This window comes from Apodemus sylvaticus, chromosome X (genome assembly GCF_947179515.1).
Source record: "Apodemus sylvaticus chromosome X, mApoSyl1.1, whole genome shotgun sequence".
Lineage (NCBI taxonomy): Eukaryota > Metazoa > Chordata > Mammalia > Rodentia > Muridae > Apodemus > Apodemus sylvaticus.
Genome location: NC_067495.1, coordinates 70,807,194 through 70,821,200, shown reverse-complemented (window position 1 = coordinate 70,821,200; position 14,007 = coordinate 70,807,194). Strand labels below are relative to the sequence as shown.

The window sequence follows — 14,007 nt, the reverse complement described above, 5'->3', positions numbered from 1 at the left end:
TGAACTTTACCTGAATATCTTCATCTAGAAAATGTACAGAAAAAATAATGTTATAAAACAGTCCATTGACTTTTTAAACCTATAATTCATATTTGTAAAATGAGAAAGATACAAAATTAGGAAGGTTTTTATAAAGAATAAATGTTTAAGAATAAAAATTTCATTTTTACATTAAGTGTTTTACTTTTTTAATGTTTATAAGATAGTTTGCCTCCATCCTATGAGCTCTGTTTCATTCCAATCTAAAACTAAGTAGTCTTCCACATAGGTGACTGAGACCCTGCTTTTATTGTGAGCAAATGGGTCTTTTCTCTCCCATGTACCTGCATCCTTGAGTCCTTACAGAATGGCAGTGATGTTACTTCTGAACTATCTTAATTTTTTCTTAATCCTTTATGAATCAGTTCCTATTTTCACATATGAAAATTAAACTACTGTTTCAGCACACAAAAAAGAAAAGAATAAAAATTTTATTTTTACATTAAGTGTTTTACTTTTTTAAAATGTTTATAAGATAATTACATATTATAGTAGGAATTCGTCCACTGAACTTATTAATATTAAGTTAGTTATTAAAAAAGCACTTTAATTCTGTCTCTTTCGGCAACATATTGAGTAAGATGATTGATAACAAATATAAACACAGTACTAAATAATATTACACTAGAGAAGCATGCATATACATGTCTACCATTAATAATATGATAAGCTCAAAACAGATACAATAACATTATGTTAATGTTTGTAATTTATAATTAATGAAAATAATATTTTACTCTTAATAATGAATAGTACTTTTATTTAAAAGTTAATATTTGCAGCTATATAAATAATTGAGTCAAAAAATGAAGGAATGGTGAACTAGTAACTATTGAACAGTTAGGTATAATATTTCAAATATTAAATTTTACTGCTGCATAAAAAATAAAATATCAATTTCATGAGGTGATTTACACTGTTAATTGGCTTTCTGTGTAATTGCATATATCAAGATTTTAAATGTAAGCTCTTGGGCTGGTGACATGGCTCAGTGGTTAAGAGCACTGACTGCTCTTCTGAAGGTCCTGAGTTCAAAGCCCAGCAACCACATGGTGGCTCACAACCATCCATAATGAGATCTGATGTCCTCTTCTGGTGTGTCTGAAGACATCCACAGTGTACTTAGACATAATAAATAAATAAATCTTTTAAAAAAAAAGTAAGCTCTTACAGACTGGTAACCTTAATTGGATATAGTCAACATTATAGGTTTTAGACCATTGGATATAATTTTTTACCTGTTGTGTCCAAATATTTGCTTTATGACTAGACAAGTTATATATAAGTATGTATTTTGTATTAGATAAAGGAATGAAAACACAACTTTACAAAGCTATCTTTTCTTTAATATTTTTATTTTCTATATTCTTTGTTTACATTCCAAATGATTTCCCGTTTCCCAGATCCTCCCTTCCCATATGTCCCATAAACCTTCTTCTCTCCATCCATTCTCCAATCACCTCCCTCCTTTTTTTCTCTGTCCTTATATTCCCCTCCAATGCTAGATCAATCCTTTCCAGGATCAGGACCCTCTCCATACTTCTTCATGGGAGTCATTTGTTATGCAATTTGTGCCTTGGGTATTCAGGGCTTCTGGGTTAATTAATATCCACTTATCAGTGACTGCATTCCATGTGTGTTCTTTTGTGATTGGGTTACCTCACTTAGGATGATATTTTCTAGATCAAACTATTTGCCTAAAAATTTTGTGAATTCATTGTTTCTAATTGCTGAGTAGTATTCCATTGTGTAAATATAACACATTTTCTGTATCCGTTCCTCCTTTGAAGGACATCTGGGTTCTTTCCAGCTTCTGGCTCTTATAAATAAGGCTGCTATGAACATAATGGAGCATGTGTCTTTATTGCATGCCGGGCAATCCGTTGGGTATATGCCCAGGAGAGGTATAGCAGGGTCCTCCGGAAGTGTCATGTCCAGTTTTCTGAGGAACTGCCAGACTGATTTCTTATACATTTAACTATAAAACGGCCTTCCCATTCCCTAGTGTAAAGGAATGTCAGTTCCATCTAATGAATTGCTATATAAATGATCACTTTTTGTCAAGTTAACTTTTAAAATTCACCTTTAATTTATGAATTTACTTTCAACCCATAAATAATTTTATGTGCATAATTCAGTGACTCTACTTTTTATATTTATATAAATATTAAATGCATGTGTTTTTCATGAATATTAATTGAAAGTTGTAATTTGTTTTCATTAGTCATATTTGTAAAAATAAAATATTAATGAATAAGCTGAATTACTATATTACAAAGATGTAAGAATTGAAATAGTAGATATATTAATATTTTCTTGCTAACTTATGCCTATCAGAATAGATTGTTTTATTGTAATCTTATTATAATAGTGTATGATTAAGTAAAAATCCATCCTTATTTTGCATTTATTAACGATCAAAGAAAGCAAAAAATAGTAAGAGTCTTAACTGCATTATATAACTTAGTAGGATTAAACTCACTGGGATATGTAATTTTATATTAATAATAGAGAGGAATATTAGGTAATGCTCTTAGAAGCATTTTATATTTTATGTAGACTTATAGTGGTCACTTTTAATTATATATAAAATCTACCTTTGCTTCTTATGTTTATTAAAATTTATTTTATTAACAGCTACACTCCATTTTCCAATGGACCCAATGATACGCCTGAGGAAATACTTCTGCGCATAGGCAATGGGAGGTTCTCTTTGAGTGGTGGAATCTGGGACAATATTTCACGTGGAGCAAAGGTATAAATCATATATATGTTCATTTCTACTGTGTTGGTATCAAATTATTAAAATCGAGATGTTATATCCCAGTGTGCATTTGTTGTATATTTTTCTTCTATTATCATGTCAGGATTTGAGATTTTACTATAATTACTTTATTTTCCCTTCATTTTCTTTTGTCCAACTTCTCCCATGGAACCCATTTTCCTCTTTCAAATTCATGGCCTTTCTTTAGTTGTTGGCAGGTGTGTGTGTGTGTGTGTGTGTGTGTGTGTGTGTGTGTGTGTGTGTGTTTGTGTGTGTTATTCAACCCACTTAGTCTGTATAGTGTGTTACCTCTGTGTGTAGTTCTACCTGTGTGTGTATGTTTTCAGGACTGGCCATCTAGTATTGGATAACCAGTAAGTTTGCTCTTTTCTGGGGGAGAATATTTCTCTTGCTCTAAGTATTTTTTTGTTGTTGATGTTGCCTATAGTGCTTCGTGGAGGGCTATCTTCTTACCTGTTTCTCTTTCCATGTTAGCATATCTGTTGGTTTCATTCTCATTCAGGACATATTTAGGGACCCATGTTGGTTAGATGTTCATCATATGTACCAGATGAACTTAAATAGAATCATAATGAAGAATAAAGATAATAAATCAAAATTGAAAGCTTTAAAGTTGTTAATGAAGCCCTAGCTGACTTCAAACTCATAGAGATCCTTCTGCTTCTCTCCTGAGTGCTGGAATTAAATCCAAACTGACATTTTTTTCAAAACACAATCCCCATTACCACTCAGAAAAGAGGAATCAGATGACAATAATCAAAAAGCAAGCTCATTGTTTAAATGTCGGAAAAAGGCAATTAGAAATATACAGTACATTATAATAGGTGAGATAGATAGGGTAGGACCTAGGATAGCTAGGAATCTTAAAGAACAAAATCTATGAATTGAAAAGTTACTGAAGTTAAAAGTGTAAATAAGTAAGTTGTGAAAAGAGAGTGTAAAGATAGAGGAGCAAAGAAGGAAGTGAGGAAAGAGAAAAAACATATTCAGGATGAAAGCGTAAAACAATAAAAAGCCAGTATTTCTTACTTCATGAAGATATATAGTGCAGTGATCTCAGCCTTCTTACATTTCAACTTACTTGGTATAGGAGGCATTTGGGCATTTAATCTCTCTGGTCAGGCCAAAAGGGGCTGTAAAGTATTTTGACCTTGGCTGAATTGAATTCCTGGAAATGTTTTCTTCACCCAGACCAGGCAATAGAGGAATATTGGACCTGCCCTTAACCTGCTTCTGATAGATGAACCCACAGTTCTCCTAGCAGTTGGATGCCCCTTTGCAACATGCTCTGCCAGTGCATGTGTGAACATGAAAAAAAAAAATGCCTGTGGCGGGCTATGTTTCCACCAAACGTTTCCAGTTATTTGAGATTGTGTTAATCTGTCAGACTAAAGCGCTATGTACTTAAGGGACGGTCAGGTATGGAAACACTGACTGTTCCTGAATGACCTAGATAGACTGCTGGTCCCTGCGAGTATTCTCAGACAGCTGCTCTCTTTCTAGCTGTAATCAAACTGGACTTTCTTCTGTCGTCATTCCCATATTTCCCACCTAAGCAGACCTGTATTTGTGAATTACATCTAGATTACAACCAATTTCCTAGGCCCACACTGATTCTTGGGATTATTGTCCAGTTATTGGAGAAGGGGAGACTTTGGAGTTTGAAGATAATAAAAATATCTATTTTTCAGATCTCTCTGGTCAAATGTTTTGACTGTAAAAGTGCAAAGAAGGCCTGTAATTCAATGTCTGTTTGCTATGGCAGTTGTTGATCTTGTTTTTACTTTCTTTTTTCATTCTCCTTCCTTCCTTTCACTTCTCCATTCCTTCCTCCCTCTCTCCCTCAATCCTTCAATTTCTCCTTCCTTCCCTTCCTCCCTCCCTCCTTTCTTTCCCAGAGTTCGATATTGTGCACCTATGAAATTCACAGACATTTTTTTACCTCTTTTGCTTAAAACTCTGCTGAAGGAGATGCTCTCTTTTGCTGTGTTAGGGTCAGATTTCTAATCTAAAGTTCAACATTCCTGAATTCTGCCTCATCTCTGTCTAATGTTTTCTAGTAGCTTCCCTTACCTTTTCATGTCATCATTTTTTCCCTGTGGCCACAAAAGAGAAATTAATGTTCTGTTGTAGATTGGTGGAGAAAGAGGAAATCTCCAGGTATCTTTCTTCTACCATCTTCCTGTTTAGTTTTGAAGGATATGGATATATTTTTAAAAAGTGATTAAAATTGTTTATCCTTTTACAACATTAAAGGTGTTATTCCACATGATTCTCATTTCAAATATTTTCTGAAATGAAATTGATATTACCTTCCTCTGTCTGTCTGTCTGCCTGCCTCCTTTTCCCCCCTCCTCCCCCCTCTCTATCTCTCTATCTCTCTCTCTCTATCTCTCTCTCTCTCTCTATCTATCTATCTATCTATCTATGTAACATATTTGTAACTTTCATTAAATTTAGAAATTAAGGGAGCTGTTCTTCTTCCTCCTCTGAATTCCAGTTGTACATATATGTTAAGCCACTTGATGATCTACTTTTTTGCTTCTTTGTTTAACAGTCTCTTTCATTTGGAATAATGTCTATTACCCTGGCTTTACCAATCACCTTTTCTGTTATATTTGCTGTTATATTTCATTTATTTTAATGTCATTTTCAGTGTTTGGTTTTAGATATTTAATGAGTCTTTTTATATCTTCTGTCTCAACCTTTGAATATTTAGAATACAGTTACAGCTCTTTTAAAATTTTTGTCTATAAATCTAACATGTCAGTTCTGGAAGCAGTTTTAATTTTTTATTCATTGTACTTTCCTGCTTTTCTTGTATGCCTACTAATTTTGGACAACATGGCAAAAATAGTGAATTTTACATTGGTGGGTATTGGGTACTTTTCTATTCTTTATAAATATTCTTGACTTTTGATGTAGGCATCAGTTAAATTTGGAGGGCAGTAATAGCTGTGCATCTTTATTTTAGAGAGTTCCTTAGAGAAGACAACAGCAGTGTTTATCTCAGGCTACTCACCAGTTAGGCAGAATTTCTATCAAAAACCTTATAGAACTTTCAATGTTTTCCAGTAAAGCTTATAGAAGCATAACATGCCCCAATTTGCATAACTTCTGAAGTTTTTTCCCCCTAGTTGTGTATTTGTTACTATGTGTGTATACCATGAAAATAAATTATATCTAAAAAGAACAGATTCTTTTAAAAGTAAAAATTATGTTTAAAATTTATACTATAAAAATTATAAGCAATATAATAAAAATATTCTTCAAATATTATGTTCCAAAATTGAGAATGAATGAAATGTAATACTTGTGAAAGCTTTGGGTACCACCATGTAGTAGTCTTGAGTTTAATCCAATCTTTTCAAATATTTCTTCTAAAGATAAAATTTTCTGTTCTCTTCTACCATCCCCTTCATACTCTGTCTTCTGGCTCTATTTTTGTCTCTGTGAATGCCACTTCTGCCTCCTTAATTAGATACACAGGCTGTCTCCTTCTTACCTGCACAGCAGCCAGAACATACTCAAGGTGGTATATTGGGGCATTCATGATGCTCACCTGATTTCTTGTCCATCTCTTAGAGGTCATTTTTCTCTGATAACTTTGTTAGTTTGTGTTTTATATGTTTGGTTTTTCAATTTTAAAGTGTGGATTAGTATGGGGGATTTCTTTTTCCTTTTTAAGACAATGTTTTATAATGCCAGGCTCCCCTGGAAATTTGATATGTAGCCAAAGATTACCTTAAACTCTTCATCTTGCTTCTACCTTCCAGTGCTGGTGTTATGACACTTTACCAGGCTTATTTGATATTTGTTTTTAAATGACACATAAACCATAAAATTGTTCATATTAATGATATAACTGGTAATGCATTAACACATATATTCATTGTATAATTTTAATGTAGGTTAAATATGTCACCTCAAATACCTATCATTTCTTTAAAATGAAACATTCAAAATCCTCTCTTCTAGGTGTTTGCTATCTGTATTCACAGTTTGTTGATCCTATCCAACTGTAACTAATCAGAATTACCCATCTCCCTTCCCCAATACATTTCTTTATGTCTCTAAATCCAGGATCAAACAAGAATTCCTTCTTAATTCTTATGATTTATTGTCTGTTTTATTAAAATATTCATTTTTTATTTTCATATATTCATTGTATATGGTAGTAGGTTTTATAAGGTGATTTTCATGCAAATATGTAATATACATTGATCGCATACTCCCAAGCTCATTCTCCCTTTTCTCATCACTTCTCTTTCTGGTACTTCCTTTGCTCCTCTAGACAATTTTGCATGTCTCATTTTTAATATGAAATTTCAAGCTCATTCTCCCTTTTCTCATCACTTCTCTTTCTGGTACTTCCTTTGCTCCTCTAGACAATTTTGCATGTCTCATTTTTAATATGAAATTTCTGTTTTTGCAAATGTGTTGTATTCCAAATTGATAATTTTGATTATCTAACAGATATTTTAATAGATTATATTTTTTCTTTTTTGATTTTATTCAATAGGATCAAACTTAGCGCTATTCCAAAATTTATTCTAGACCGGCCTTTAGCTTGTTAAAGTCCTCCCGCCTAAGCATATAGAGTTGGGAGAATATATTAACATTATTTTTTATCTGTTGTTGCTATCTATCATCTTAGTTTCATTGTTTTCGGTAATAAAAGATTTTACAAATTATTTTTCTATATTAGAAAATTCTTGTTGAGAATTTACGTGTTATTCTAAAAGTGGCAAGGATAGTTTACTCAAAGTATTACATATATGATTTGGTATTTTAAATTTGTAATATGTTACCATGAAGTTATATTCCATCACAGTTTCATTATAGCAGCAATCAAACATTCATAGATAATTTGATGGAAGACTTCTGATGCCTGAACTATTATAACAGTAATTGCTTACATTGAATTTATACTTTGCTGACCTCATTATGAAATGCAGAAAACTGTTACTTATTGAGTCGATTAAGTAACACACAACGTCCCCCTTGTGTTTTAGCTGTTTATATAACCTTTGGATCTTAGGGTCTAATTTTCTAACAATGTTTTATAGCTCTCTTGACCATTTAAAACACTACAGGCAAACTCCTGCTCCCTTAAGTGTTTTTTTTTCCCTTCTTACATTACTAACAAAATCCCAGTTCTAAAAATTTGGTACATAGTGATTTACAAAAAATAAAAACTACTATATAATGAAAAATCTGTCTCAAGATTATCTTTTTATTTGTTTGAATTTCATACATAAGGGTCTATGCCACTCTTGCTCCTGCCTTTTCCCTTCTACCTTCTGCCTTTCAAATCTGTGTCTTGTAAAAGGATTTTGTGGTTCTGGATATATTCAGTTAACTGTACATGGATATAGATAGTGTTTTTTCCTAAGTGTTGATAAAACAAAACATTATAAAATGATTGATGCTTTCATATTTTGAGGAAATCTAAATTATATATTTTCAAATAAATTTCTGTATCCATTTAGGATTTGCTTTCTCATATGCTTCACATGGACCCACATCAGCGTTATACTGCTGAGCAAGTATCAAAGCATCCTTGGATAACCCAAAGAGAACAACTGCCGTGCTATCAGCCAAACTCAGATGAGCCACCACAGGTTGTTATGGTAAAACCAATACACGTTTAATGTGTAGTGAAGCTTTCATGTTACCCACTGATGACTCTTAAATAACTATGCAAAGTATCTTTATTTCTTGAAGGTAGTTGTTTTAGTTTTTTTTTTAACATTCATGAGCTCAATGTTTTATACTATATCTTTTCTGATAAGATAAAATCATCTTTTTTTTATTCGATATATTTTTTATTTACATTTCAAATGATTTCCCCTTTTCTAGCTCCCCACTCCCCGAAAGTCCCGTAAGCCCCCTTCTCTCCCCCTGTCCTCCCTCCCACCCCTTCCCACTTCCCTGTTCTGGTTTTGCCAAATACTGTTTCACTGAGTCTTTCTAGAACCAGGGGCCACTCCTCCATTCTTCTTGTACCTCATTTGATGTGTGGATTATGTTTTGGGTATTCCAGTTTTCTAGGTTAACATCCACTTATTAGTGAGTGCATATACCATGATGCACTTTTGAGTCTGGGTTACCTCACTTAGTATGATGTTCTCTAGCTCCATCCATTTGCCTAAGAATTTCATGAATTCATTGTTTCTAATGGCTGAATAGTACTCCATTGTGTAGATATAACACATTTTTTGCATCCACTCTTCTGTTGAGGGATACCTGGGTTCTTTCCAGCATCTGGCAATTATAAATAGGGCTGCTATGAACATAGTAGAGCATGTATCCTTATTACATGGTGGGGAATCCTCTGGGTATATGCCCAGGAGTGGTATAGCAGGATCTTCTGGAAGTGAGGTGCCCAGTTTTCGGAGGAACCGCCAGACTGATTTCCAGAGTGGTTGTACCAATTTGCAACCCCACCAGCAGTGGAGGAGTGTTCCTCTTTCTCCACACCCTCTCCAACACCTGCTGTCTCCTGAATTTTTAATCTTAGCCATTCTGACTGGTGTAAGGTGAAATCTCAGGGTTGTTTTGATTTGTATTTCCCTAATGACTAATGAAGTTGAGCATTTTTTAAGATGCTTCTCCGCCATCCGAAGTTCTTCAAGTGAGAATTCTTTGTTTAACTCTGTACCCCATTTTTAATAGGGTTGTTTGGTTTTCTGGAGTCTAACTTCTTGAGTTCTTTATATATATTGGATATTAGCCCTCTATCTGATGTAGGATTGGTGAAGATCTTTTCCCAATTTGTTGGTTGCCGATTTGTCCTCTTGATGGTGTCCTTTGCCTTATAGAAACTTTGTAATTTTATGAGGTCCCATTTGTCAATTCTTGATCTTAGAGCATAAGCTATTGGTGTTCTGTTCAGAAACTTTCTCCCTGTACCAATGTCCTCAAGGGTCTTCCCCAGTTGCTGTCAGACAAGGTCATCCTCTTCTACATATGTATCTAGTAAAACACAGAGGCTGTATATGAGAAAAAGTATGTAGCATTTGTTTTTAGAGTCTAGGCTATTTTCTTTAATGTGACTATGTTCATCTCCTATGCATTTTCTTGTGAGTGACACAATTTTGTTCTTTTTTTTTTTTGATTAACTAAAACTTCTACTGTATAAATATTCCAAACTCTTATCTCTGTCTGTCTGTCCATCCATCCATCCATCCATCCATCCATCCAGGCAGGCAGGCAGGCAGCATGGTTGGTTCTGTATCTTGGGTCTTTGCTACAGCAGCTTATAGAAAAAGGGCACATTTCATAGATAGAGGTCTTGTTTTTTATTATGAAATACCTTTTTTTTTACCTCAGAGATTGTTACTTAACTTGCAATGTTTTGTCATTATTTTAGGAAGCAGCAGCTGCACCATATTGTGTCTTGGCTCGGAGCCAGAACAGAAATCATCCAATCCTGGAGCCTGTTACTGCTTCACGTTTAGCTCAGAGACGTCACATGAAAAAGCGAACATCAACTGGCTTGTAAGAGTCTTAGTGTTCAACAGCTAACTGGATGAAGAGAAAATCAAATGTGTGTTGTGGGTTGGCTTTGTTTTTTTGTTTTTTTTGTTTTTGTTTTTTGTTTTTTTTTGTCTAATCTCATATCAAAGGTATTTTTTTCCTGCCACATTACTTGAATATTCTGTTTAAGCCTCTTTTGGAGAGGTTGGAATTTTAAATGAACATTCATAGGTCCATAATATTCATACTATGTCATATTGCAGTAGTGTCCAAACAGCTATATAATTGATGTCCACAAGGTCTTCTCTGCACATTAACTTCCCAAATTACTTTCAAACAAAGTTAACCTATTTTTTATTATTTTACACAAAAATGGTTTAGAAATTTATTAATACTAATCAAGATGCTTTTCATATCTTATAATGCTAAATATCAGTATTTTAACATCATTTCCTAAGAAGTAACTTTTGTTCTTAAATGAACAACAGAAGTATTCTACTAGCTTGTGTATAGCCAAAGCATTCCATTCATTTGAGTTTAGATACTAAATGTAGTCAAAGTAGTTTGGTGCCTGAGCAAAATACACTCGTGCTAATACATGAATTCCTGATATGGTCGGTGCCAAAGTTTTGATAGAATAATTAAATCACTAATAATTTGTGCAGACAGATTTGTATATTATCCATAAGTGGCTTCATCTAGAGAAAATTTCCATAAGCCTTCTTAATGTTCTACAGCTAATGAAATTGTAGTGTAAGTGAAGATGTTTTTATCCAAAGGTTTCATGTTGGTGTTGTAATCTTCTAAAAAATGTCATAGTTAAGCCTTCGAATATGCACTTCATGTTGTTGATGCGATCTTGGTGTTACCTAAGCTGACTTTGAAGTTAACCAATTGAATTTATCCATCATCTTTCCCCATTATAAGTGAAGCTACACTGTTGTATTCCCGATTTCCATGTGGTTTGAGCTACAATGTAGCATATTGATCTGCCTTGAATACTATGGTGATGTAGTTAAAGTTTTATTATAGTGGACTTATGCACTTAGCACATATGATACAATATAATGTATTTTAGTAAGCATCAGAAAATTCTACATACTTCAAGAAAATAATTTCACATTTTAAATAGGAAACAATATTAATGGTTGACCCAGAAATTTGAGTATCTTTAAAAGCAATTTATAATAAATTGGCCAAATTGATATTATTAAATTAATGATTCAGAACCAGTGTGTAATGTGTATTGTTTTCTTCAAATACTGAAAATTTAAAAAGTCATTTTATATTGTTAAAGAAAATACCATGGACTACTACTACTGACAGAAAGAATTCATGAATGTAACCTGGAGAATATCAGTTTTGTTTAGTGAATAGGAATGTGTTACTTGTGTGTGCTTGGTGTTCTATTTGCTGTGCATTTTACTTTGCTTAGTTCAGAGAGAACTGATTACTGAGTATGCAATTTAGGCTAGGAGACATGTAACGTTGGAATTTAATAAAACAAACTGTATGTATTCTCTTTAAAATGTAAGTGATTTTATCCATGCACAAATATCTGTTTCCTACATGTGATATATAAATTCTGTATTCTTACTTGAGGTGTCTTTTTTAAAATGATTGGACAATATTAAACAACAACTGATCTGATACCACACAACAGCATTATTTAGTCTTGGTGTCGTATTTTGTGACTTTTGTGTTTTAATTTGGTTAATTTTCCTCTTTTCTTTTTATTTTATTGCAATAAGTACTTGCATTTAAACAGTTGTGTTCCTACATTCTAAATTAGTATGCTCCTATCATGATCTTGTTTGTGCTGTTACACATCCTTACCAGTTAATTTGTTGAAGTCTAAGACGTAAGTGTGCTTTTAAATTGTTAGGACACATACTATGTCCATATGAGATTTCTAGCTAATAAAATTAGCGAAAAATGAACGTAGAAAATGAAAAATGATCATAAAATACCTTTCAGCCTTTGTGTAAACAGTGGGTTAAAAACATTATAATAATTTTCAGTTAGCTTGCTCAGAGAGCTGTGTTGTACAGCCTGATATGAAAGGAACATTAAGGATTAACCAATGAAAAGCTTTCTCATCCCCCAGTGAGTATTGACTGTGCAAAAGATAAAGGCATGCTAGTGCATTTGCCTAATTGTGGAATAGAGAGACAACATTTCTGTAGAAGAAAGCCCTGGCCATACTGTTTTGTAGAAGTGGAATACCTACCATGTCTTTTTATTCTAGAATAAATTTGAATGGTAGGAGTGAAGGTTCAAAACTTTCAAAAAATAAGGCTTTTATAAATGAGTGACCAGTTAAAACAAACTTTCAGTAAGACTTTAGCATACTGTAGTTCCTAGTGTATTCATGATCAATTATTTTGTACTCTTTGGTAGTATTTAACAGCAGCACATTTTGGAGGTAAAACGTTGAAGTATTTTACTGTTCTGGATGGAGAGGACGATTGAACTTACTTTTCTCAAAAGAGAAAACATTAGGTCTGCAAAGGTAGACTAAGAATCCAGTGTCTGAAAGTGGATATTAACATATTAGGAAATCATTTGCAAGATGATTAGAATGTTGTGCTGATACCTGATATTCTGGCATCAAACTTTTAGCCTAATTTATTAGGGATGCCTAATTTTTTTTTATTATTTGTCTTTTTTTTAAATTTGATTTCCTGGTATTAAACCTCTTAAAGACCATCTCTGGGTAGACTGGAGGGATTTTATTTGTTTGGCAACCCACAAAGTGAGCAGATGCTTGGTGTTTGTGTCCCCACTGAAACATGTTAAAATAATACTGCCCATAAGAAATTCATTTATGTCACTTGATTAATAGTATCCTAACTGGAAGAGACCCTTAATGTATAAAGAAGACAAAAGAAAACAACAGCTTAAGGCCTTAAGGCACACTGGAAAGTTGTACTTTAAATTAGGCAGTTTGTCTATTTCCTTCATTCTCTTCATCTGGATTTCTAAGCCCTTCTATTGTCCTATTTGATTACCTCACAACAGTTCTTCACCATTAAGACCTACCAAATCCTCAGAAGGATTCATTGTTCCAAAAGGACTTTACTCTTTTTTGTCAGATCAAGATTTCGATTTGCAAAACAGCAGAGTTCAGCTAACAAAACAACAGAAAAGCTATAACACTAAATTAATGCACGTTTTCTTATTAGTGGATAGTAGAGAATTAGCACTTTCCAAGGAAGAATGCTTTTAATCAAATGTGTTTCTAGTTGCAGGAGTTACAATCAAATCAAATGTGAATAATTTTAAATTCAGTTATTGTTGAATTCTCTGGATTAAGGAACATACTCAGAAGTTCCCAGAGTCAAGCTATTCAATAAAATGTGTCCTGGTTGTGGAGTTCCTTTCTTTCCATGCATTCTATATTTTGTCTTTAAATATTCCAAGCTTTTTATATAATGAAAGTATACCTCTCTCTAACAGTGTTGTAGAGGGAGAAAGGAATTGGTAGCCATTTCTTTACATGTTGTTAAACTCACATTTATCTGTATTTTCATTTCTCACAATGTATAGTTAATACCATAAGGACTTTTATTTAACCCATAATTGTACTAATAGAGAAAAAAAGCACATAAATTTAAATGAAAACTATACATGGATCCCATATACATGGATCTATACTCTCTGTCTAGATTTTAGGACCCAGAGATCATTTTATTACATTA

General features: G+C 33.2%; 1 protein-coding gene across 7 annotated transcripts in view; it reads left to right on the top strand.

Moving 5' to 3' along the window:
• Rps6ka6 (ribosomal protein S6 kinase A6) overlaps positions 1-11,956 on the top strand; it is a 98,015-nt gene extending 86,059 nt beyond the window's left edge. For 4 of the 7 annotated variants that reach the window (XM_052171541.1, XM_052171538.1, XM_052171536.1 and 1 more), the window contains 3 exons: positions 2,677-2,794; positions 8,317-8,448; positions 10,200-11,956. In XM_052171541.1, coding sequence (XP_052027501.1) covers positions 2,677-2,794; positions 8,317-8,448; positions 10,200-10,331 — 382 coding nt within the window. In that variant the 3' untranslated portion in view covers positions 10,332-11,956. Of the gene's footprint in view, positions 1-2,676; positions 2,795-8,316; positions 8,458-10,199 lie in introns of all 7 variants that reach the window. The other 3 variants (XM_052171537.1, XM_052171535.1, XM_052171539.1) reach the window with 1 other exon arrangement.
• Positions 11,957-14,007: the final 2,051 nt, after the last annotated feature.